The sequence below is a fragment of the Entelurus aequoreus genome, linkage group LG22 (genome assembly GCF_033978785.1).
Source record: "Entelurus aequoreus isolate RoL-2023_Sb linkage group LG22, RoL_Eaeq_v1.1, whole genome shotgun sequence".
Taxonomy (NCBI): Eukaryota; Metazoa; Chordata; class Actinopteri; order Syngnathiformes; family Syngnathidae; genus Entelurus; species Entelurus aequoreus.
In genome coordinates, this window is record NC_084752.1 from 40,475,079 (window position 1) to 40,501,203 (window position 26,125).

At 36.9% G+C, this 26,125-nt stretch overlaps 2 protein-coding genes and 1 long non-coding RNA gene across 6 annotated transcripts in view; 1 reads left to right on the plus strand and 2 right to left on the minus strand.

The window, feature by feature from the left end:
• slc5a10 (solute carrier family 5 member 10) overlaps positions 1-26,125 on the plus strand; it is a 99,052-nt gene that overhangs the window by 62,602 nt on the left and 10,325 nt on the right. Inside the window, exons 1-10 of one of the 4 annotated variants that reach the window (XM_062033241.1) lie at positions 15,562-15,853; positions 16,910-17,020; positions 17,141-17,255; positions 17,432-18,282; positions 18,451-18,637; positions 18,753-19,001; positions 19,167-19,291; positions 19,659-19,705; positions 19,790-19,938; positions 20,066-20,786. In XM_062033241.1, the coding sequence (XP_061889225.1) occupies positions 15,692-15,853; positions 16,910-17,020; positions 17,141-17,255; positions 17,432-18,282; positions 18,451-18,637; positions 18,753-19,001; positions 19,167-19,291; positions 19,659-19,705; positions 19,790-19,938; positions 20,066-20,253 (2,184 nt within the window). In that variant the 5' untranslated portion in view covers positions 15,562-15,691 and the 3' untranslated portion in view covers positions 20,254-20,786. Of the gene's footprint in view, positions 1-211; positions 320-2,360; positions 2,512-6,855; positions 7,025-15,560; positions 16,864-16,909; positions 17,021-17,140; positions 17,256-17,431; positions 18,283-18,450; positions 18,638-18,752; positions 19,002-19,166; positions 19,292-19,658; positions 19,706-19,789; positions 19,939-20,065; positions 20,787-26,125 lie in introns of those variants that run through there. The other 3 variants (XR_009823841.1, XM_062033243.1, XM_062033242.1) reach the window with 3 other exon arrangements.
• On the minus strand, positions 2,358-24,170 carry LOC133639715 (uncharacterized). The gene is made up of 3 exons (XR_009823845.1): positions 24,083-24,170; positions 6,795-7,002; positions 2,358-2,570 (listed from the first exon to the last, which is right to left on the minus strand). It is a non-coding gene; the product is annotated as an uncharacterized LOC133639715 (long non-coding RNA).
• Positions 19,861-22,427, minus strand: LOC133639711 (uncharacterized). The gene is made up of 3 exons (XM_062033264.1): positions 21,905-22,427; positions 21,302-21,520; positions 19,861-20,997 (listed from the first exon to the last, which is right to left on the minus strand). Exons 1-3 carry the CDS (start codon positions 22,168-22,170, stop codon positions 20,844-20,846), a joined length of 639 nt encoding a protein of 212 aa, XP_061889248.1. The 5' UTR covers positions 22,171-22,427; the 3' UTR covers positions 19,861-20,843.

The window sequence follows — 26,125 nt, forward strand, 5'->3', positions numbered from 1 at the left end:
AGGAAAACACCGCTTTCTTTTTCTTTCTGTGGCAGATTGTCTATGTGTTTCAGTTTTTCACAAATAAGCAATAAGTGGTGTGATTATACATCCGCCGGTATAAGAATGGTACTGACTGTACCTTGTGTCTCTTTTGTTTGCACCTCTTCATGACTAGGAATAGGAGCAAAAGGCACATCAATTCTGTTGACTGTTGACCTCACCTTTTCAGACACGGTGGGATGCGTGGACCCGGAGGAGTGTGTGCGAGTGTGTGGAGCTGAGGTGGGATGCTCCAACATCGCCTTCCCCAAGCTGGTCATTGAGCTCATGCCAAGTGGTGAGAGGAGCATTCATGTTGTGTCACAGGTGTTCAAAGTCTGGCCATTTGTGGCCCGCAGCCAGTTTTTTTTAACGGCTCGCTTTGCTTTCTGCAAATGCTGTAAAAAATAAAAAATCGACATTAAAAAAAAAAGTGGAATAAAAGATCAAACAGGTGAAATGTAACGAGAAAAAGTTGCAATGTTGCCTCTGACGACACAAAGCTGCCGTGCAGGCTGGTTTTTTTCTTTTAAGTTCTCATTGCTCAAAAAATAATAAGGAATCAAAATCAATGTTTTTATCAATGACTTCCCATCAAAAAGTCCACTTTGAAATATTTCTGTGGAAAATTTTGCCTAGTTTGTGTTTGCCATATTTTAAAAAAAATTACTTTCTTTTAATAAAAAAGGCATAAAACCAAAGAAACAAATTGGGGGGAAAAAACAAATGTAAAATGGATGGATATATCTGAAGTTTCTCTAGAGCAGGGGTCACCAACGTGGTGCCCGCGGGCACCAGGTCGCCCGTAAGGACCAGATGAGTAGCCCGCTGGCCTGTTCTAAAAATAGCTCAAATAGCAGCACTTACCAGTGAGCTGCCTCTATTTTTTAAATTGTATTTATTTACTAGCAAGCTGGTCTCACTTTGCTCGACATTTTTAATTCTAAGAGAGACAAAACTCAAATAGAATTTGAAAATCCATGAAAATATTTTAAAGACTTGGTCTTCACTTGTTTAAATAAATTCATACATTTTTTTACTTTGCTTCTTATAACTTTCAGAAAGACAATTTTAGAGAAAAAATACAACCTTAAAAATGATTTTAGGATTTTTAAACACATATACCTTTTTACCTTTTAAATTCCTTCCTCTTCTTTCCTGACAATTTAAATCAACGTTCAAGTAAATTAATTGTTTTTATTTTAAAGAATAATAAATACATTTAAATTTAATTCTTCATTTTAGCTTCTGTTTTTTCGACGAAGAATATTTGTGAAATATTTCTTCATACTTATTATGATTAAAATTCAAAAAATTTATTCTGGCAAATAGAAAATCTGTAGAATCAAATTTAAATCTTATTTCAAAGTCTTTTGAATTTCTTTTAAAATTTTTGTTCTGGAAAATCTAGAAGAAATAATGATTTGTCTTTGTTAGAAATATAGCTTGGTCCAATTTGTTATATATTCTAACCAAGTGTACATTGGATTTTAACCTATTTAAAACATGTCATCAAAATTCTAAAATTAATCTTAATCAGGAAAAATTACTAATGATGTTCCATAAATTATTTTTTAAATTTTTTCAAAAAGATTCCAATTAGCTAGTTTTTCTCTTCTTTTTTTCGGTTGAATTTTGAATTTTAAAGAGTCGAAATTGAAGATAAACTATGTTTCAAAATTGAATTGTAATTTTTTTCGTGTTTTCTCCTCTTTTAAACCGTTCAATTAAGTGTAAATATCATTAATTATTAATAATAACATAGAGTTAAAGGTAAATTGAGCAAATTGGCTATTTCTGGCAATTTATTTAAGTGTGTATCAAACTGGTAGCCCTTCGCATTAATCACTACCCAAGAAGTAGCTCTTGCTTTCAAAAAGGTTGGTGACCCCTGCTCTAGAGAGTTAAGCGCTAAAAGTAATTAAAACAATCTACTTTTTAAAATTAATTCATTGCTCACAAAATAATTAAATTCAATGTTGGTATTAATTATTGATCTTTTTAGGGCTCCAATTACTCTACATAAAATATTCCACTTTTAAATATTTTTTGGGGGGGGGAAATATTGCATATTTTGTGTTTTTGACATTAAAACATGGTTTTGGCGAAAAGGGCATAAAACGTACACACACACACACAAAAAAAATACTTTATGAAAGACCCTGAAGTGGATGCAGAGTTTCCAGCGTTAAGTAAAATAAAACAAAACAAATAAATGACTTATTTTTAGGTTTATTTATTTTATGTTCATCCATCAGACCAAACTTGAGGGGAGTTTAAAGGTTAAAAAATATATATACATATTGTATTGGTTTTGAAAATGTGTGTGTGTGTGGCAGGCCTCCGTGGGCTGATGATAGCGGTGATGATGGCCGCTCTGATGTCATCACTGACCTCCATCTTCAACAGCAGCTCCACACTGTTCACCATGGACATCTGGAAGAAACAGCGACCGCGAGCCTCGGAGAGAGAGCTGCTTCTAGTGGGCAGGTGTTAAACCAGTTGGGAGCGGTGGCGTTTACACAACATCCAGCACACGCATGATTCAACTGAAAATAGAGGGGACTGGGATGTTTGGGCCATTCCACTTTTGCAGCCAGCAGGTCTAAAATGCACGTGTTGGGAAACCACACCACTGTTGTTCAGAACGTGCATCGAGCTTTGGAGGTGGCATCTCATTTAGTATTGTTTTCATGACTGGTCTGTGGTTTCTGACAGTGGCAGATAGGATGTCCAAATAGTGCCAACACAGAAAGGATCAAAAACACAATCGCCATGAAACAAAGACCCATAACATAACATAGCAAACTACAAACGCTTGTACGTCATTTAAAATGGTTGATTGGTGCAAAGATCCCCCGGGTAGATTGCTAGCATGTATGGATGATGTCACCGGTTGTGCAAATTCCAAATGGCTGGTTTGGTGGAGGTATGAAGGAAGGATAAATATCCCCGCCATGCCTTCACAGTTTCATTCTAAGTGTAAGGACTTATGCAGATCCCAAATACACAAGCAGGTACCAGTAGGTAAGAAATGTTGCTGTTGCATAATCGGGCCCCTTTCAGACATGATGTTTTACACCAGGGGTGGCCACACCTTTTTCTGCAGGTGAGCTACTTTTCAATGTACCAAGTGGAGGTTATCTACCTCAGTGGTCCCCAACCACCAGTCCGGGGACCAGTACCGGTCCGTGACGCATTTGCTACCGGGCCGCAGAGAAACATGAATTAATTTTGTAGCACTTTAGTATGGGGAACATATTCACCATTAATTAGTTGCTTATTAAAGTAACAAAGACTTAATTAAGAGTTATTTGGACACTAGGGGAACATATTTTAAGTAACAAAGACTTAATTTAGAGTTATTTGGTTAGGGGTAGGGTTAGAGCAGGGGTGTCAAAAGTGCGACCCAGGGGCCATTTGCGGCCCGCAGGTCATTTTTTAACGGCCCATTTTAAAATACGATTAAAAAAATTAAAGACATAAAAAGTGGTATGAAAGAGCAAACAGGTGAAATGTAACAAGAAAATGTTGCAATGTTTACTCTAATAACACAAAGCTGCCATGCAGGCTGTTTCTTTCTTTAAAAAATAATAATGAATTCACTTCAATGTTATTATGAATTATTGACCTATCCAAGGCTCCAATTACGTCACATTAAATATTGCACGTTGAGATATTTTTTTGGGGAAAATGTTACATATTTTGTGTTTGCCGTATAAAAAATTGAGCTGTTTTTTTTTTTTTAAAGAAGGGCCTAAAACGAAAAAACAAAAAACATAAACAACAATACAACTTATAATTGACGGATAGATCTGAAGTTGATCTTGAGATTATTGTGTTAAAAGTAAACAGTAAAAAAATGTATAATTTATTTTTTTAACACTTGAGTGGGACCCTTTTGGTTCCCCAACAATGTTAGTGTGATTTGTTTTTAAGTGTCATTGCTCAAAAATAATAATGACTTAAAATCAATGGTGTTATGAGTTATTGACCTTTTTAAGGCTCCAATTATTATATAATCTCAAATATTCCACTTAACAATTTTATTGGGTAAAAATATTGCATATTTTGTGTTTTTTCCATAAAAAAACAGGGTTTTCTTTGACAAAAAGAGCATACAACTTAAATCTTTAAAAACGTTATATTGACAGATAGACCTAATGTTGATCTAGGGATTTGAAACTTGAATAATAATAAAAATAATAATACTGAATAATGACACATTTATAATATTTTTTTTACCAAAACCCTTTGGGGTCCCTGGGATCAAGCCTGAGTGGAGGCCTAAATGTATATTTTTTATACATATATTGTATTGGTTTTTAAAATAAAAAAATATCAAAATGGCCCCTGCTTGCTTTGATTTTTCAGTGTGTGGCCCTCAGTGGAAAAAGTTTGGACACCCCTGGGTTAGAGGGTTAGGGTTAGGGTTAAGGTTACTGCTTGTATAATAAGGCCATGCAGAATAAAGCATTAATAAGTACTTAATAATGACTAATTAAGAGCCAATTTGTTACTAATTTGCATGTTAACAAGCAACTAATTAATGGTGAACATGTTCCCCATACTAAAGTGTTACCAATAATTTATAAAGGACTGCATTTTCTTCGACTTAACTTTTGCCTGTCCCACTGACTAGACACACCAATAATCTTGTTTATAGATGTACAATACAACTCCTCTTTGGACGTTGCCATTTGTTATAGCTTTGTGCACATTAATGAACACAGCAAATATAAATGTCACAGATTGTAGCCAAAGGCTGATTTCCATCTGCGTCTCATTGCAAAGAAACAAGTCCACATGGCTCCCAATAGTTCAGCGTTATACTGAGTTGTATTTTTCACTTATTTTTGCTGTATTTATCTGGCACAAGTGGAAAGGCGGTCCATGAAACTAATGCCTACATTAAACTGGTCCGTGGTACAAAAAAGGTTGGGGATCACTGATCTACCTCATTCATATACATCATTTATGTTGACGTATTTATGAAAGAGAGGTGAACAAGTTAAAGGTGTGTCATGATAATACGAGCATGTTTAACATTCCTTTCTTTCATGAAGACAAGAAGATAAGTTGGTATGATTGTGATGACTTGCATTGATTGGAATCAGATAGTAGTGATCAGGGCCGGCCCGTGGCATATGCCATATAGGCAAATGCTAAGGGCGCCGTCCATCAGGGGGCGCCACGCCAGTGCCACAAATGATGGAGAAAAAAAAAGAAAAAAAGTTGGTACTATTATTTCTAAATACAAAAAATAATCCCACGTTAATTAAAATGCAAAGTAAAGCCTATTTAATAGAAATATTATTTGTTACAACATTACCCCCGCCCCCCGCACGGTGCGCCCCCTCCCTTCCCGTATCATGACTCTTACCACATCAAAAAATCAACACAAGATGTCAAAACGGCCAAAACTGTCAGGTGCCCAGGGAAGAAAAAAGAGAAAAGAAGAGGAGAAACGAGAAAAAGACAGAGGCAGCAGGTAGGTAATGTTAGCCTACATGAAATTATTTGTCTGTTACAGAATGTGATGGTAACCTGGCTTTTTAGCATTAAGCTAATGTTACATGATTCGGCAATTGCTAATCAATAAATAGGTAGTTCTGTTTTAACGTCGGGTTAATATTGTGGAGGGGGCTAAATTGTTATGGAAAATAATAATGTAACGTTAGGTAATACTCCCACCTTACATTCCTCAGGGACATTTGTATTAGATCTTTTAAGCAGGTGTTTTTAGTTTACATTGTTATTACCTTCTGGTTAGCTAATGTTTGCCCTGCAGGTAATAGTCACTTTTCCACCCCTTTATATATTAGGTATAGTTGTAAGCCTAGTTGTTAAAGTGCACATCATTAATGTTAATTAAGCAATATCACATGAGAGAGAATGCTGTTTTTTAATTTGAGCACTGCTGTGATTCGGTTAAAGATAATCATAACATAACATTCTCATATATGTTAATTTGCTTTCTTTAAGTAAAAAAAAGGTCAAAGACAAAGCTATTCGGTTTCTTGTGGATATATACACTTCACTGCCGATGTGGGGGGGGCGCCACCTAAAATCTTGCCTAGGGTGCCAGATTGGTTAGGGCCAGGCCTGGTAGTGATGATAACCTCCACATTTTACAATGGAGGAGAAAAAAAGTCCTCCTTTCTGTCCAATACCACATGAAAGTTTGTCCAGCTTCCATACTCCTTTTTATGCACTTTACAAGAAATACATTGGCGGCAGACTCCGTAGCTTGCTAGCTTTCTGAGACTCTTATTTTGTTAGCGCAGGCAGGATGGAGCAGGGCTTTTATTGTGAAGACAGGAACTGTGCGATCGGTCTTTAGAGGTACGGCGTGAGAGTCTGTTGAAATAAAAAGTGCTTCTCGCCTTCCTGTCGGTCGTTTTTTCTTAATAATGATCTGGCAGCAGCCAGCGTCATCCCACAAGACCCTCGGGTGCCGTGAATGTCAATCAAGTGACCAAAGTGAAGCTCGATGATCGCTCATTTTTAGGTCTATTTTTGAATGGCTGGCTGGCGATGGACTGACACACCCTCCACCATCCACCGCTAGCTCGCCATCCACGTAATGGCCACCCCTGGTTTACAGTATTAGAGGAAGCAACTTATACAGCCAAGTGTTAAAGATATAAATAAATATAATGTTCTAATATCATGTGCAATTATTATTATATAATAATGATGATGAATATTATGGTAAGTTGGCACCAAGGTGAGCGGGTAGTCATCTGGTCATCATTGCAGTGTTTGTGTACCTGTAAAGGTGATCGAGCTCCAGCTGTGAACGGACGTCATCGTGAGTTGTTTTTGGTTTAGGATCTCCACGGTGGTCCTGGTGGTGATCAGTGTGGTCTGGATCCCCATCTTACAGTCCGCCAACAGCGGCCAGCTCTACGTGTACATCCAGTCCGTGACCAGCTACCTGGCCCCGCCCGTCACCGCCGTCTTCACCCTGGCCGTCTTCTGGAAGAGGACCAACGAGCAGGCAAGTCATGGACCATTAATCATCAATATTAGTGTTGCCATGCAGGAGCTGTCTTCACAAAGATCATAACCACCATGTTTCCCATCATGCTTTGTAGTGCACTGCAAAAACTGGAATCTAAGTAAGATTGAATATCTCAGATAAGGGTGATATTTTATGTTAGAGTGTTTTACTTGTTTTAAGGGTTTTGGTCCTAAATGATCTCAGTAAGATATTACAGCTTGTTGCTGAGATTTGATTACCTATATTAAGTAAAACATGCTTGAAACTAAAATGCTGCATTATTCACATGTGAATAATATAAATACAGTCTATTATACAGCATTATTCACATTTGAATAATATAAATATTATACAGCATTATTCACATGTGAATAATATAAATACAGTCTATTATACAGCACTATTCACATGTGTATAATATAAATACAGTCTACTATACATTATTATTCACATGTGAATAATATAAATACAGTCTATTATACAGAATTATTCACATGTGAATATTATAAATACAGTCTATTATAAAGCATTATTCACATGTGAATAATATAAATACAGTCTATTATACAGAATTATTCACATGTGAATTATATAAATACAGTCTATTATACAGCTTTATTCACATGTGAATAATATAAATACAGTCTAGAACAGCATTATTCACATGTGAATAATATAAATACAGTCTATTATACAGCATTATTCACATGTGAATAATATAAATACAGTCTATTATACAGCATTATTCACATGTGAATAACATAAATACAGTCTATTATACAGCATTATTCACATGTGAATAATATAAATACAGTCTATCATACATCATTATTCACATGTGAATTATATAAATACAGTCTATTATACAGCATTATTCACATGTGAATAACAGATACAGTCTATTATACAGCATTATTCACATGTGAATAATATAAATACAGTCTATCATACAGCATTATTCACATGTGAATAATATAAATACAGTCTATTGTACAGCATTATTCACATGTGAATAATATAAATACAGTCTATTATACAGCATTATTCACATGTGAATAATATAAATACAGTCTACTATACAGCATTATTCACATGTGAATAATATGAATACAGTCTATTATACAGCATTATTCACATGTGAATAATATAAATACAGTCTATTATACAGCATTATTCACATGTGAATAATATAAATACAGTCTATTATACAGCATTATTCACATGTGAATAATATAAATACAGTCTACTATACAGCATTATTCACATGTGAATAATATGAATACAGTCTAATACAGCATTATTCACATGTGAATAATATAAATACAGTCTATTATACAGCATTATTCACGTGTGAATATTATAAATACAGTCTATTATAAAGCATTATTCACATGTGAATAATATAAATACCGTCTATTATACAGCATTATTCACATGTGAATAATATAAATACAGTCTATTATACATCATTATTCACATGTGAATAATATAAATACAGTCTATTATACAGCATTATTCACATGTGAATAATATAAATACAGTCTAATACAGCATTATTCACATGTGAATAATATAAATACAGTCTATTGTACAGTATTATTCACATGTGAATAATATAAATACAGTCTATTATACAGCATTATTCACATGTGAATAATATAAATACAGTCTATTATACAGCATTATTCACATGTGAATAATATGAATACAGTCTATTATACAGCATTATTCACGTGTGAATAATATAAACACAGTCTATTATACAGAATTATTCACATGTGAATAATATAAGTACAGTCTATTATACAGCATTATTCACATGTGAATAATATAAATACAGTCTATTATACATCATTATTCACATGTGAATTATATAAATACAGTTTATTATACAGCATTACTCACATGTGAATAATATAAATACAGTCTATTATACAGCATTACTCACATGTGAATAATATAAATACAGTCTATTGTACAGCATTATTCACATGTGAATAATATGAATACAGTCTATTATACAGCATTATTCACGTGTGAATATTATAAATACAGTCGATTATAAAGCATTATTCACATGTGAATAATATAAATACAGTCTATTATACAGCATTATTCACATGTGAATAATATAAATACAGTCTATTATACATCATTATTCACATGTGAATAATATAAATACAGTCTATTATACAGCATTATTCACATGTGAATCATATAAATACAGTCTAATACAGCATTATTCACATGTGAATAATATAAATACAGTCTATTGTACAGTATTATTCACATGTGAATAATATAAATACAGTCTATTATACAGCATTATTCACATGTGAATAATATAAATACAGTCTATTATACAGCATTATTCACATGTGAATAATATGAATACAGTCTATTATACAGCATTATTCACGTGTGAATAATATAAACACAGTCTATTATACAGAATTATTCACATGTGAATAATATAAATACAGTCTATTATACAGCATTATTCACATGTGAATAATATAAATATAGTCTATTATACAGCATTATTCACATGTGAATAATATGAATACAGTCTATTATACAGCATTATTCACGTGTGAATATTATAAATACAGTCGATTATAAATCATTATTCACATGTGAATAATATAAACACAGTCTATTATACAACATTATTCACATGTGAATAATATAAATACAGTCTATTATACAGCATTATTTACATGTGAATAATATAAATAGTCTATTATACAGCATTATTCACATGTGAATAACATAAATACAGTCTATTATACATCATTATTCACATGTGAATAATATAAATACAGTCTATTATACATCATTATTTACATGTGAATAATATAAATACAGTCTATTATACAGCATTATTCACATGTGAATAATATAAATACAGTCTATTATACAGCATTATTCACATGTGAATAATATGAATACAGTCTATTATACAGCATTATTCACATGTGAATAATATGAATACATTCTATTATAAAGCATTATTCACATGTGAATAATATGAATACGGTCTATTATACAGCATTATTCACGTGTGAATATTATAAATACATTCTATTATAAAGCATTATTCACATGTGAATAATATAAATACAGTCTATTATACAGCATTATTCACATGTGAATAATATAAATACAGTCTAATACAGCATTATTCACATGTGAATAATATAAATACAGTCTATTATACAGTATTATTCACATGTGAATAATATAAATACAGTCTATTGTACAGCATTATTCACATGTGAATAATATAAATACAGTCTATTATACAGCATTATTCACATGTGAATAATATAAATACAGTCTATTAAACAGCATTATTCACGTGTGAATATTATAAATACAGTCTATTATAAAGCATCATTCACATGTGAATAATATAAATACAGTCTATTATACAGCATTATTCACATGTGAATATTATAAATACAGTCTATTATAAAGCATTATTCACATGTGAATAATATAAATACAGTCTATTATACATCATTATTCACATGTGAATAATAAATACAGTCTATTATACAGCATTATTCACATGTGAATAATATAAATACAGTCTATTATACAGCATTATTCACATGTGAATAATATAAATACAATCTATTATACAGCATTATTCACATGTGAATAACATAAATACAGTCTATTATACAGCATTATTCACATGTGAATAACATAAATACAGTCTATTATACAGCATTATTCACATGTGAATAATATAAATACAGTCTATCATACATCATTATTCACATGTGAATAATATAAATACAGTCTATTATACAGAATTATTCACATGTGAATTATATAAATACAGTCTATTATACAGCATTATTCACATGTGAATAACATAAATACAGTCTATTATACAGCATTATTTACATGTGTATAATATAAATACAGTCTATTATACAGCATTATTCACATGTGAATAATATAAATACAGTCTATTATACAGCATTATTCACATGTGAATAATTTAAATAAATTCATCCATTTTCTACTGCTTGTCCCTTTTGGGGTCGCTGGAGCCTATCTCAACTGCATTCGATTTTTGAAAATTATGAATGGATTTAGAATCGCAATAAAAAAAAATTTAAAAAACGCGATTCGGATGTGAATGGATTATTTTGTGCACCCCTACCTCACATTATTGTTGGTCATTGTAAAAAAAAAGCAAGACTTGAGCAGCAAGAGTTACACAACGTGCTCTTATATGGCCACCACAGCAAAGTTCATCACAAAGTTGATCCTATCTAAACCCTGCAGAGCATTCTCAAGTCTTCCCCTTCCTGCACTTTTATTAGCCTCATATGGGATGCAGCTGAGCGCCGACATTCCTTAACTATCACCAAGAAACGGCGTGTGTGTGTGTGTGTGTGTGTGCTTGTGTGTGTGTGTCCCCTCGGTACCATCAAGATTATTGCTTTGGTGTGGGAATTGCCAGCGCTAATTTCATGCACTTTCCTGTGCAAACAAAGGAAAGTGAATGTTGACGTCTGATAACACACTGAGGAAGAGTTATTGCCGCCGCGTACTAAAAGATTATAGAGCCAGACCCCAGAGAGATACAAGCACAAGGCTGCAGGTGCTAACCTGGCAAACTTGGAGTTAGCATGTAAATCCCTCTTTTGTAACACAACTTGAGGGTGTGTCGGAGTCTCATGTCCTACTTTCTCCTTGACTCGACTTATACAACATTTAGCCCCGTGTTTAATGAGAAGTTGTGACGGGGAGACTTTGCAGACGTAAACACTTCTCACTGTGACTCGTGGAGGTGAAAGGTCGGACATGAGCAAACATGCTGGCTTGACTACTGTGTCAACATGTATGTAGCCTCTAATGACTGACAACATTGTATTATCCTTGTTTCAGTCGGAGTTGTTTTATACGGTATTAAGACTAGGGTTGTCTCCATACTAATAAGACTAGGGTTGTCTCCATACCAATAAGACTAGGGTTGTCTCCATACCAATAGGACTAGGGTTGTCTCCATACCAATAAGAATAGGGTTGTTTCCATACCAATATTTGGTATGGACTACCATGTTGAGTACTGTGTCAACATGACACATGTATGTAGCCTCTAATGACTAACATTTTTATTATCCTTGTTTTAGTCTGAGTTTTTATACGGTATTAAGACTAGGGTTGTCTCCATACCAATAAGACTAGGGTTGTCTCTATACCAATATTTGGTATGGACTACCATGTTGACTACTGTGTCAACATGTATGTAGCCTCTAATGACTAACAACATTTTTATTATCCTTGTTTCAGTCTGGGTTTTTTTTAATACGGTATTAAGACTAGGGTTGTCTCCATACCAATAAGACTAGGGTTGTCTCCATACCAATAAGACTAGGGTTGTCTCCATACCAATAAGACTAGGGTTGTCTCCATACCAATATTTGGTTGACTACTGTGTCAACATGTATGTAGCCTCTAATGACTAACAACATTTTTATTATCCTTGTTTCAGTCTGGGTTTTTTTTATACGGTATTAAGACTAGGGTTGTCTCCATACCAGTAAGACTAGGGTTGTCTCCATACCAATAAGACTAGGGTTGTCTCCATACCAATAAGACTAGGGTTGTCTCCATACCAATAAGACTAGGGTTGTCTCCATACCAGTAAGACTAGGGTTGTCTCCATACCAATAAGACTAGGGTTGTCTCCAAAACAATAAGACTAGGGTTGTCTCCATACCAATATTTGGTATGGACTACCATGTTGACTACTGTGTCAACATGACACATGTATATAGCCTCTAATGACTAACATTTTTATTATCCTTGTTTTAGTCTGAGTTTTTATACGGTATTAAGAGTAGGGTTGTCTCCATACCAGTAAGACTAGGGTTGTCTCCATACCAATATTTGGTATGGACTACCATGTTGACTACTGTGTCAATATGACACATGTATGTAGCCTCTAATGACTAACAACAACAATTTAATTATCCTTGTTTCAGTCTGTTTTTTTGTATACAGTATTAAGACTAGGGTTGTCTCCATACCAATAAGACTAGGGTTGTCTCCATACCAATAAGACCAGGGTTGTCTCCATACCCATATTTGGTATGGACTACCATGTTGACTACTGTGTCAACATGACACATGTATGCAGCCTCTAATGACTAAAAATAACAATTTAATTATCCTTGTTTCAGTCTGTTTTTTTGTATACAGTATTAAGACTAGGGTTGTCTCCATACCAAAAAGACTAGGGTTGTCTCCATACCCATATTTGGTATGGACTACCACGTTGACTACTGTGTCAAGATGACACATGTATGTAGCCTCTAATGACTAACAACAATTTTATTACCCTTGTTTCAGTCTGGGCTTTTTTTATACGGTATTAAGACTAGGGTTGTCTCCATACCAGTAAGACTAGGGTTGTCTCCATACCAATATTTGGTATGGACTACCATGCTGACTACTGTGTCAACATGACACATGTATGTAGCCTCTAATGACTAACAACAACAATTTAATTATCCTTGTTTCAGTCTGTTTTTTTGTATACAGTATTAAGACTAGGGTTGTCGCCATACCAATATTTTGGTACCGGTACCAAAATGCAATTCGATCCTTTGCAATATTTTTCTATATAAAGGGGACCACAAAAAAATGGCATTATTGGCTTTATCCGAACAAAAAATCTTAGGGTACATTAAACATATGTTTATTATTGCAATTTAATTGTATGCACTACTTCCGCAAATGTTAGGCCTTGTTCACACTGTTGGTCCTTCCAGTTGTTTTGTCCACATGTGACCTGTGTAGGATTGTTTCATCTCACTGTGAATGCTGCAATTCCAAATGTTTCAAATTCCCCCCCGGCCGCTTTCATATGTACACATAAATCACACATGTGTCCACTGCCACTGCCACTGCCACACAGTTCCAGTTCAGCCCACCAATGAGGCATCAAAAAGCGATAGGCGTCATCATTATTTGTCAAAATAAAAGGTTGCAAAATAAATAAATGAGCAGAAATAACATACATATATATATATATATATATATATATATATATATATATATATATATATATATATATATATATATATATATATATATATATATATATATATATATATATATATATATATATGTATAAGAGAGCCACAAAATAAAGGTTACCAGCATTCCCTCATTCACTTTGACAAGGACAAAAAAGCCAAAATGAGCATTTAAAAGCAGTCCAGTTGTCATTACTTATCGGCTTTCTGCTTCCAAGCAGACTCGGGGCATTCCTCGAGCGACTTGAAAGCATGAACTGCGGGCATGAACTCTGTGACAGAAGCTGCACGGTGGGAAAGTGAGAGTGCTGCCAGAGGGAAGAAGACACACCCTCAAGTGTGACCTGCAACTCCCCGCTCGGACTTTGTCCACCGCTTGGAATAAGACACTCCATTTGTCAGCTGCAGAGAAGCAGCATGCAACATGAAGTGTTGTATTTGTATATTTGCAATGATTATGAGCAGGAAGAGAAAGGATTGACTTGTCAATTAAGAGTCATTCATTCTGGACTGGACTGGACTGGACCGGACTGGACTGGTCACTCGCCCATCACAAAATGTGCTCTGCTGCTTATGTCCCTCAAGTGTCCCATGCCTGAAATAATGTATCTATGTGAGTTTTACTAGAAAAATATCTTTTGTAAGGTTTACAAAGACACAAATGAGTTTTTTACTCAATATGAAAGTTATATAGACATAACTCCAAAACCAAACATGAAATATGTCTAAAAATGCCTGAAATAATGTATCTTTGTGAGTTTTACTAGAATCAGGTGTTTCTGTGCAGTTTGCAAATACAAAATTGGGTTTTTACTAGAGATGTCCGATAATATCGGCCTGCCGATATATGCGTTAAAATGTAATATCGGAAATTATCGGTATCATTTTTTTTATTATTGGTATCGTTTTTTTGTGAGTTTTTTTTATTTTATTTTTTTTTATTAAATCAACATAAAAAACACAAGATACACTTACAATTAGTGCACCAACCCAAAAAACCTCCCTCCCCCATTTACACTCATTCACACAAAAGGGTCGTTTCTTTCTGTTATTAAAGGCCTACTGAAACCCACTACTACCGACCACGCAGTCTGATAGTTTATATATCAATGATGAAATCTTAACATTGCAACACATGCCAATACGGCCGGGTTAACTTATAAAGTGACATTTAAAATTTCCCGGGAAATATCCGGCTGAAACGTCGCGGTATGATGACGTATGCGCGTGACGAAGGCAGTTGAACGCGTCATCTTGGAATAGGTCCCTCCCAATTTAAACAGCTCTGTTTTAATCGCTAATTTCCACAGTATTCAGGACATCTGTGTTGGTGAATCTTTTGGAAATTTGTTCAATTAACAATGGAGACTGCAAAAAAGAGAGTTGTAGGGAAGCGGTGTGTTGCTGCTGGATGTAGCAACACAAACCAAAACACAACCGGTGTTTCATTGTTTCTTTTCCCAAAAGATGGCGGCCAAGCTTTACTATGGAACAAAGAAGTCAAGCGAACACGGTTGGATTGGACGACACATACGAAGTACAGTGTATTATGCAGCGAACATTTCGAAAGATCATGTTTCGAAGAGGGTCCCTTGCGAATGGCAGAAATGGGAATCAGCACTCGTCGACTCGTGCTGAAGAAAGGTGCGAAGCCAACTATTTTCGATAGACCACGGACAAGTCCGGAGCACCCGACCCCCTCCACAAGCGGACAGACTGGGCACATGAGGTCTGCATTTGCCAAAAGGGAAAGGAAGAGGGTAAGAATCTTGATATCCAGTTTTCATAGTCAGACTACACTGTTCCAATATCCATTTCTTTGTTCTCAATTGTTGAAACCCCCCCACCTCCACACCCCGGATTGTAAATAATGTAAATAATTCAATGTGATTATCTTGTGTGATGACTGTATTATGATGATAGTATATATATGATAGTATATATCTGTATCATGAATCAATTTAAGTGGACCCCGACTTAAACAAGTTGAAAAACTTATTGGGGTGGTACCATTTAGTGGTCAATTGTACGGAATATGTACTTCACTGTGCAACCTACTAATAAAAGTCTCAATCAATCAACCAAAACTAACACACACAGTCATAGACTACTCCAGTGGTTCTCAACCTTTTTTCAGTGATTTTCCCCTGTGAACATTTTTTTAATTCAAGTACCCCCTAATCAGAGCAAAGCATTTTTGGTTGAAAAAAAGAAAAAAAATACAGCACTATGTCATCAGTTTCTGATTTATTAAATTGTATAACAGTGCAAGATATTGCTAATTTGTAGTGGTCTTTCTTGAACTATTTGGAAAAAAAGATATAAAAATAACTAAAAACTTGTTGAAAAATAAACAAGTGATTCAATTATAAATAATATTTTGTACACATAGAAGTAATCATCAACTTAAAGTGCCCTCTTTGGGGATTGTAATAGAGATCCATCTGGATTCATGAACTTAATTCTAAACATTTATTTTGTTGAAGTATTATTCAATAAATATATTTATAAAGGATTTTTGAATTGTTGCTATTTTTATAATATTTAAAAAAAAATCTCTCGTACCCCTTGGCATACCTTCAAGTATCCCCAAGGGTATGCGTACCCCCATTTGAGAACCACTGGACTACTCCATGAACAATGAAATAAATTAACAATAAAATAGTCTACATATAATTATTGCTTCAAGTTCTAGTCAAGTTCTTCTGCAGTATAAAGTATCGTACATTTACTGACATTACTGTCAATAGTGTCAATACTGTCAATAGATTACAATAGACAATAATATAAAGTATTGTACATTTGTACATTTACAGACAATAGATCAGATCATGGACAGTACGACTACGGCATCAGTGGCGGATGCGGTGGATGAACCAATGGCAATGGCACTAGATTTGCCTGATGAGGAGGGCGATCAAGATCAGGTTCGATTTGTTTTCCTAATCAATGTTCAAATGGATTACAGTTCAAGCCCAATCCAAAAGTATTCATAATTAATGTAAATGAGGTATCCATATTACATGTAGCTGTTTCTCCATTTCCAGGGAAATACAAGAGAACAAGGATGCCAGACGGACTGGGTACCGATTGGGACAGCACCAACAGCAATGACCAGTAGCAAGAGCACCCAAACAGGGAAAATACATCATAGATCAAAGGGTATGTCTATTTCGGTGACGAACATGATTCTGCACATCACAGTACACATTGCACGCTGCCTGTGCAGAGTAGAGTAGACAGATAAATTAGGTGATTCAAAGACAATAATTATTATGTGATTCTAGTTTAATTTTAACAGATTATATAAAACAACTTGTGCTTGATTTTATTGCTAGGACACCAGGTGACCCCAGATATCCTCGAGAGGGTTAGAGCTCGGCCGGCCAGGGTTAGTGAAGTCCCATTGTCAAGTGTAGCAGCTCCATCTGACAGCCCCGAGATGCAGACTAACATAGCAGCTCCAGGTGTGTCTGGAATGCAAGCCAAGCTACGACCACCTCCTGCATTGTTTGATGAAGGACCAGCATCAAGTCCCACTGCGCCTTTTGTTGGTGGTTCTTCCGATGACAGCTATGTGCCGAGTGAGTCAACGACATCGGATCCGTGTCAATCTGACGGGTCGCCAGATCGCCCATGTACTCACCAGATGCGTGAAGAGGGCTGCCACAAGGAACCGAAGTACATCATCTTTGAGTCGTGCCTCCAGAGTCTCGTCAAGTGGTGTCACTGTCCAGTCTGTGGCAGCCAGGACATAAGCCCTTCTTGGGATTCGAACGGTACACAGCTGACCATGACTCTTCAATGTGCATCATGTGACCAGAGGAGTAGTTGGAGCAGCCAGCCAAACATTGGCCCTTATGCCGCGGGCAACATCCTGCTGTCTGCTGGCATCCTCTTCGCTGGGGCATCTTCTGGCAAGGTGTTGCAAGTGCTGAACAGCATCGGAGTGGTCACGTATGTGAAGAGGACATTTTTCAACCACCAGGAGCTCATCCTGCAGCCAGCCATCAAAAAGGTGTGGGAGGAACAGCAACGGACGCACCTCACCATGCTGCAGGTGGAAGGCCGACCCCTCGTCCTTGGTGGTGATGGGCGAGCAGACAGTCCGGGACACAGCGCCAAGTTCGGTACCTACACCACAATGGAGCTTGTGGCCAATGTGGTTCTCGACCTTCAGGTTGTACAGGTACGACCATATAATCTCACTAAAACACTAGTAACACAATAAGCAGATAAGGGATTTTCCAGAATTATCCTAGTAAATTTGTCTAATAACATTAACCATTTCAATGTATACTAAGCCCCTTTTTCATTTTTTTCTTTGCTCATTCCTTTTCTGTTATATATATTTCAGAGCAACGAATGTCTTGGCAGCTACCATATGGAGATGGAAGGACTGAAGAGGATGGTGGAACTGCTGATCAGCTGGGACCTGGATGTCGGGGTGCTGGTGACAGACAGACACAGACAGATCGCTAAATGGATTCGTGAAAACATGCCCAATACACGGCACTGCTATGACATCTGGCATGTTGCAAAATGTTAGTTGGATTATTTGTATGCATGACAAGTTGTGAAGTAGTGTGTACATATCAGTGATCAGATGAATGCGATATTGTATTTAATCCACAAATTTCTGTTTTTTTCTGTTTGTAGCCATCGGAAAGAAACTGAAGGCCATCGCCAAGCATAAGGACTGTGAAGACCTGAAGCCCTGGGTGCAAAGTATAATCAACCACCTCTACTGGGCAGCAGTGTCTACACCGCCTGGAGAGGGGGAACTTCTGGTTGCCAAGTGGAAGTCTGTGGAGCGACACATTCAGAACATCCACAAGGACCATGGCGACCTCTTCCCAATTTGTACTCATGGACAACTGCAACGGCAAAAGAAATGGCTCAAACAAAGTGAGTAGGCAAATAAGTTGCCCGAAAGCAGTGAGGGACTAGCAGTATTTTCCTGCACATCTTTTGAAAGTCAAAAAATTCAGATAAACTTGTAAGTAAATAACCAGTTTAAGTTGACTGGAACATTTTTGTAGAAACGTTGTTCTATTTTAAATTTATGTTTAGGTTCACGCTCAGCAGTGAAACTGGAGGAGGTGGTCAACAACAAGTCCCTGCTAAAAGATATCGCCATGCTGTCGGGTGAACACCAGACTTCCAAGGTGGAGGCGTTCCATAGCCTTATCATACAGGTGAGAATTAGACTGATCGCCTGTAGGTGGTGTCGGTGGTTACCACCTGCCACTAGGACTTTGGTGGCCAGGGAGCAAAATACTAGAGCATACTAAATGAAGCCTTGATACAGTCAGTGTAAGCAAGAGAATGTTGGAGGTCCAACATAGTGGCTGGCATCTTGGTGAGAAAGATTGCAAACAATTCTGGCGTGGTGTTAACATTGAAAACAAAACAGCTTCATTACTGCAGGAGATCAAGCTTTAATAGCTGACTATTAACAGTTTAATACACAAACATTTGTATTCAAATTTACAAACAATTTATAAATTTACACACACATTGTATGGACGCATGACTGAATAAAGTGTCTTTTATCTTATACAGTTCGCACCGAAAATGTATGTCTTCTCATACATCGGAATGCTGTGCAGGTATGTTTCCACACTAATCTAAGTGTCACTAGTGTGTGCCATACTTTAGTACTAATTATTACATTATTCTGTTACCACACCTAGGAACCTGCTTGCTGGGCTGCACTGGAACGAAAATTCGAGCCGCCCTATAGCCACTACACAAGCGGGTGCTGAGCGCTATGCAGTACGCTACCCGAAGTATAAAGCAGGGGGCCATGTGGTCAAGAAAATCGCGACAGAGCCAACATACCGTAAGTGTAGAGGACACAAAACATGTAAACACTTGACACTTTGTATCATGATAATAATACTGTCAAGTTTCACTCTCCATGAGTATATTATGTTGTGAGCAGGAACATGTACAATTGTATTTTGCAGGCTACGTAGATGACTTGATCAGGGAGGTTGTTGCTGGCTGCAGACAGACCCCTGACGAGAGAACACCACTCAGCGTCACTGTGGATGTGCCTCCCTTCCTCTGCGATGAACTGGAGAAGCCAGACAAGGAGGAAGCCATCGCCAAGCACAGGAGTCGCTTCGGTAAGTGTGAAATGCCCTCCCGGTAACAGTTAGAGATGCTACCTCAGTAGAAGCATTTAAGTCCCATCTTAAAACTCATTTGTATACTCTAGCCTTTAAATAGACCCCCTTTTTAGACCAGTTGATCTGCCGTTTCTTTTCTTTTCTCCTCTGCCCCCCCCCCCACGTGGAGGGGTTATTCCGGTGACCATGGATAAAGTGCTGGCTGTCCAGAGTTGGGACCCGGGGTATACCGCTCGCCTGTGCATCGGTTGGGGACATCTGCGCTGCTGACCCGTCTCCGCTCGGGGTGGCCTCCTGCTGGCTCCACTGGACCCTCACTAATATGTTAGACCCACTCGACATCCATTGCTTTCGGTCTCCCCTAGAGGGGGGGGGTTACCCACATATGCGGTCCTCTCCAAGGTTTCTCATAGTCATTCACATCGACGTCCTACTGGGGTGAGTTTTCCTTGCCCGTGTGTGGGCTCTGTACCGAGGATGTCGTTGTGGCTTGTACAGCCCTTTGAGACATTTGTGATTTAGTGCTATATAAATAAACATTGATTGATTGACTGATTGATTGATTGATTGATTTTATTGATTAAGTACAGTGGCCATGTAGATTCTGTTGCAGTCACTGCACGTCTTGGAACCCCGTGTAGTCCATCGATGGGAATGTTGTCCTAATCTTATGTACTACACAAGCTGGTAGTACCACCCTTATGTCCTTTCCCAGATATCCCCAGCAGAAGCGGACAAACTGTCGATAGGCTGTGTGTCGTCTCCGCCTGCAAGTAGCAAATGATGGCAGCTGTTATTATCCGGACATGGATACACAGTGACTCACTGTTCTCTGAGACTCAAAAGACATTGTCATGCATTCTATTCATTTGTCATTTACTGTTGCAGTAAATTGTAAATATTGTTGACATCTACGGTCCATCTATGTAATACTTCTATGATATATAATGTCATGTGCATTGTAGCACAGTACATTTCACAGAATAAGAATAAGATAAGAAAGTGCTCATTCTGACTTATCTTCCAAAGGTTGATAGAATAAAGAATTATTTAAACTTATTAGTGCCTCACTCATTTTGCTGTTGCTGCAGCATGCCATATTGCTGTTTGTAGGCGTTATACGCTGTCTGCAGCACCCATTCATCCAGACACACAGATGGAAAGCCATGGTGGTCTATGATGCACGTCTTCACCCCCTCCTCCTCCATCGTTCTGGTCACTGCCTCTATTTCACTACAGCAGACACACTCAGCCACTGTCTCCATGTTCACACAGTTTTGACATGTACACCTGGAAATAGAAATGTTCATAATATTTGTAAATCAATTCATATTATTGACACCTGCAATCTGCAAACATGTGGAATAATTAATATTATCATTGTCTTGTTGTGGATCTTATTAATCTGCATGCATATTTTTAGTATTGCCGGTATATGGAGCTGTGGCCCATAGAAATAATGGGTAATTAATTAGGTTTGACATTGTGTCAATGATAGATACTTAGTGTATAGATAGGCCTGGGGTGTAAGTTGTAACACTAACAGTAACACATTGTGTCAATGATAGATACTTAGTGTATAGATAGGCCTGGGGTGTAAGTTGTAACACTAACAGTAACAGTGCAAGACTAGGCCACAAACTAAAACTAGTCTATAAATAAATAACATATTACCATTCTGTATTCTCAAGGCGATCTATGTCGTGTGCTCCTCCAGCATCAATAGCAGCAGCGTCCTCCTGACCGTCTTCATCAGCGTCGGGTTCAAAGCGATATGGCTCTATCCCTCTCACAGCTTCTTCCCTATCTGAATCGCTTCCACTCCCCACTAGTCCTTCACTTGCACTTTCCTCATCCACAAATCTTTCATCCTCGCTCAAATTAATGGAGAAATCGTCGCTATCTCGGTCAGAATCGCTCTCAGATCTGGCGGCCATCATTGCAAACAATAGGGAGCTTTGCGGATATGTTCAATTGTCCACGTCACGCTACTTCCGGTAGGGGCAAGGCTTTTTTTTGTCAGATACCAAAAGTTGCAATCTTTATCGTCGTTTTTCTATTCTAAATCCTTTCAGCAAAAATATGGCAATATCGCGAAATGATCAAGTATGACACATAGAATAGATCTGCTATCCCCGTTTAAATAAAAAAATTTCATTTCAGTAGGCCTTTAATATTCTGGTTCCTACATGATATATCAATATATATCAATACAGTCTGCAAGGGATACAGTCCGTAAGCACACATGATTGTGCGTGCTGCTGCTCCACTAATAGTACTAACTTTTAACACTTCATTTTACTAATTTTCATTCATTACTAGTTTCTATGTAACTGTTTTCATATTGTTGTACTTTCTTTTTTATTCAAGAAAATGTTTTTAATTTATTTATCTTATTTTATTTTATTCATTTTTTAAAAAAGTACCTTATCTTCACCATACCTGGTTGTCCAAATTAGGCATAATAATGTGTTAATTCCACAACTGCATATATCGGTTGATATCGGTATCGGTTGATATCGGTATCGGTAATTAAAGAGTTGGACAATATCGGAATATCGGATATCGGCAAAAAGCCATTATCGGACATCCCTAGTTTTTACTCAATATGACAGTATAACCGTCAAACGCATTATGACAGTTATTTAAAGGCCTACTGAAATGAATTTTTATTTATTTAAACGGGGATAGCAGATCTATTCTATGTGTCATACTTGATCATTTCGCGATATTGCCATATTTTTGCTGAAAGGATTTAGTATAGAACAACGACGATAAAGATCGCAACTTTTGGTATCTGACAAAAAAAAGGCTTGCCCCTACCGGAAGTAGCGTGACGTAGTCAGTTGAACATATCCGCAAAGTTCCCTATTGTTTACAATGATGGCCGCCAAAAGTGAGAGAGATTCGGACCGATAAAGCGACGATTTCCCCATTAATTTGAGCGAGGATGAAAGATTTGTGGATGAGGAAAGTACAAGTGAAGGACTAGTGGGGAGTGGAAGCGATTCAGATAGGGAAGATGCTGTGAGAGCCGGGCGTGACCTGATATTCAGCTGGGAATGACTACAACAGTAAATAAACACAAGACATATATATACTCTATTAGCCACAACACAACCATCTTGACTGCATCTTTTGGGAATGTAAACAATGAAACACTGGCTGTGTTGTGTTGCTGACTCCCATGCAAAACTTTCTTCTTTGCTTGCTCAGCTTCTTTCTCCATAATGCAATGAACAAATTGCAACAGATTCACCAACACAGATGTCCAGAATACTGTGGAATAATGAGATGAAAACAGAGCTATTTCGTATTGGCTTCAATGGGGAAGCCATACCTCTGTTAAACTGGCTACGTCACGCGCATACGTCATCATACCGAGACGTTTTCAAGCGGAAGTGTGGCGGGAAATTTAAAATTGCGCTTTATAAGTTAACCCGGCCGTATTGGCATGTGTTGCAAGGTTAAGATTTCATCATTGATATATAAACTATCAGACTGCGTGGTCGCTAGTAGTGGCATTTAAACATAACTCCTACACCAGGGGTCGGCAACCCAAAATGTTGAAAGAGCCATATTGGACCAAAAAAAAGAAAAACAAATCTGTCTGGAGCCGCAAAAAATTAAAAGCCATATTACATGTGTCATGAGATATTTATTTTATTTAATTAAGAAGACTTAAAGGAAACTAAATTAGCTCAAATATAGCTACAAATGAGGCATAATGATGCAATATGTACATATAGCTAGCCTAAATAGCATGTTAGCATCGATTAGCTTGCAGTCATGCAGTGACCAAATATGTCTGATTAGCACTTCACACAAGTCAATAACATCAACAAAACTCACCTTTGTGCACTCATGTACAACGTTAAAAGTGTGGTGGACAAAATGAGACAGAAAAAGAAGTGGCATAAAACACGTCCTAGAAAGTCGGTGAAAGTTATAGTATAGTCTGTTTACGTGCATGCACGTAAACAGACTATACGGTGAGTTCAAGGACCGCCAAAATAAGTAGGACAAAACGGCGCTCGCCAAATACTTGAATCAGTGAAGCATATTTAATATAAACAGTGTGATTTATAACAATTACAGAGGTTTGTGTCATGTTTGTCCTCCTACAGAAACCATACTAAAATAAAAAAATTGATTTTTTTTTTTTTTCCCCTCATCTTTTTCCATTCTTCATACATTTTTGAAAAATCTCCAGAGAGCCACTAGGGCGGCGCTAGAGCCGCGGGTTGCCGACCCCCGCCCTACACCAAACATGCAAAATGTCTAATAATGCCTGGAATAATGTAGCTTTGTGAGTTTTAAAAGAAACATACGAATGTGCAAGGTTTGCAAATACAACATTTCGTTTTTTTACTCAATATGACAGTAATGTTCTTAGAATGCTGAGATCATGCGAAAAAAGCAATACAAATGTATTCAAACATAACTTTAAAACCAAACATGCAAAATGTCTATTAATGCCTGGAATAATGTGTCTTTGAGGTTTACTAAAACAAATCTTCTTTTGTAAGGTTTGCAAAGACATCAATTAGGTTTTTTCTACTAAATATGACAGTATAATGGTCATACTAAATATGAAAGTTCTATAAACATAACTCCAAAACCAAACATGAAATATGTCTACAAATGCCTGAAATCATGTATTTATGTGAGTTTTACTATGATCAGGTGTTTCTGTAAGGTTGCACTGTCTTGACTAAAGTCTAGGCCAGCGTTTTTCAACCTTTTTTTGAGCCTAGGCACATTTTTTGCGTTGAAAAAATGCGGAGGAGGCACACCACCAGCAGAAATCATTAAAAACTAAACTCAGTTGACAGTAAAAAGTCGTTGGATATGACTTTAAAGCATCACCAAGCATGCATCACTATAGCTCTTGTCTCAAAGTAGGTGTACTGTCACCACCTGTCACATCACACCCTGACTTAGTTGGACTTTTTTGTTGTTTTGCTGTGTGTAGTGTTTTACTTCTTGTCTTGCACTCCTATTTTGGTGGCCTTTTCTCTATTTTTCATGTCTTCCTTTGAGCGATATTTCCCGCATCTACTTAGTTTTTTAGCAATCAAGAATATTTCAGTTGTTTTTATCCTTCTTTGTGGGGACATTGTTGATTGTCATGTCATGTTCGGATGTACATTGTGGACGCCGTCTTTGCTCCGCAGTAAGTCTTTGCTGTCGTCCAGCATTCTGTTTGTGTTTACTTTGTAGCCGGTTCAGTTTTAGTTTCGTTCTGCATAGCCTTCCCTAAGCTTCAATGCCTTTTCTTAGGGGCACTCACCTTTTGTTTATTTTTGGTTTAAGCATTACACACCTATTTACCTGCACTCTGCCTCCCGCATCTACTTTGTTTTAGCAATCAAGAATATTTCAGTTGTTTTTCATCCTTCTTTGTGGGGACATTGTTGATTGTCATGTCATTTTCGGATGTACATTGTGGACGCTGTCTTTGCTCCACAGTAAGTCTTTGCTGTCGTCCAGCATTCTGTTTTTGTTTACTTTGCAGCCGGTTCAGTTTTAGTTTCGTTCCGCATAGCCTTCCCTAAGCTTCAATGCCTTTTCTTAGGGGCACTCACCTTTTGTTTATTTTTGGTTTAAGCATTAGACACCTATTTACCTGCACCCTGCCTCCCGCATCTACTTTGTGTTAGCAATCAGGAATATTTCAGTTGTTTTTATCCTCCTTTGTGGGGACATTGTTGATTGTCATGTCATGTTCGGATGTACATTGTGGATGCCGTCTTTGCTCCACAGTAAGTCTTTGCTGTCGTCCAGCATTCTGTTTTTGTTTACTTTGCAGCCGGTTCAGTTTTAGTTTCGTTCCGCATAGCCTTCCCTAAGCTTCAATGCCTTTTCTTAGGGGCACTCACCTTTTGTTTATTT

Excerpts from the sequence above, each read along its gene's own strand:
- LOC133639711 (XM_062033264.1), bottom strand. The coding sequence starts at position 22,170 with ATGATGGCCGCCAGATCTGAGAGCGATTCTGACCGAGATAGCGACGAT. Across the intron at positions 21,521-21,904 it reads CGCCTTGAGAATACAGAATG|GTGTACATGTCAAAACTGTG; the intron begins GTAATATGTTAT and ends TTCTATTTCCAG. Across the intron at positions 20,998-21,301 it reads CTGCAGCAACAGCAAAATGA|GCGGAGACGACACACAGCCT; the intron begins GTGAGGCACTAA and ends TGCTACTTGCAG.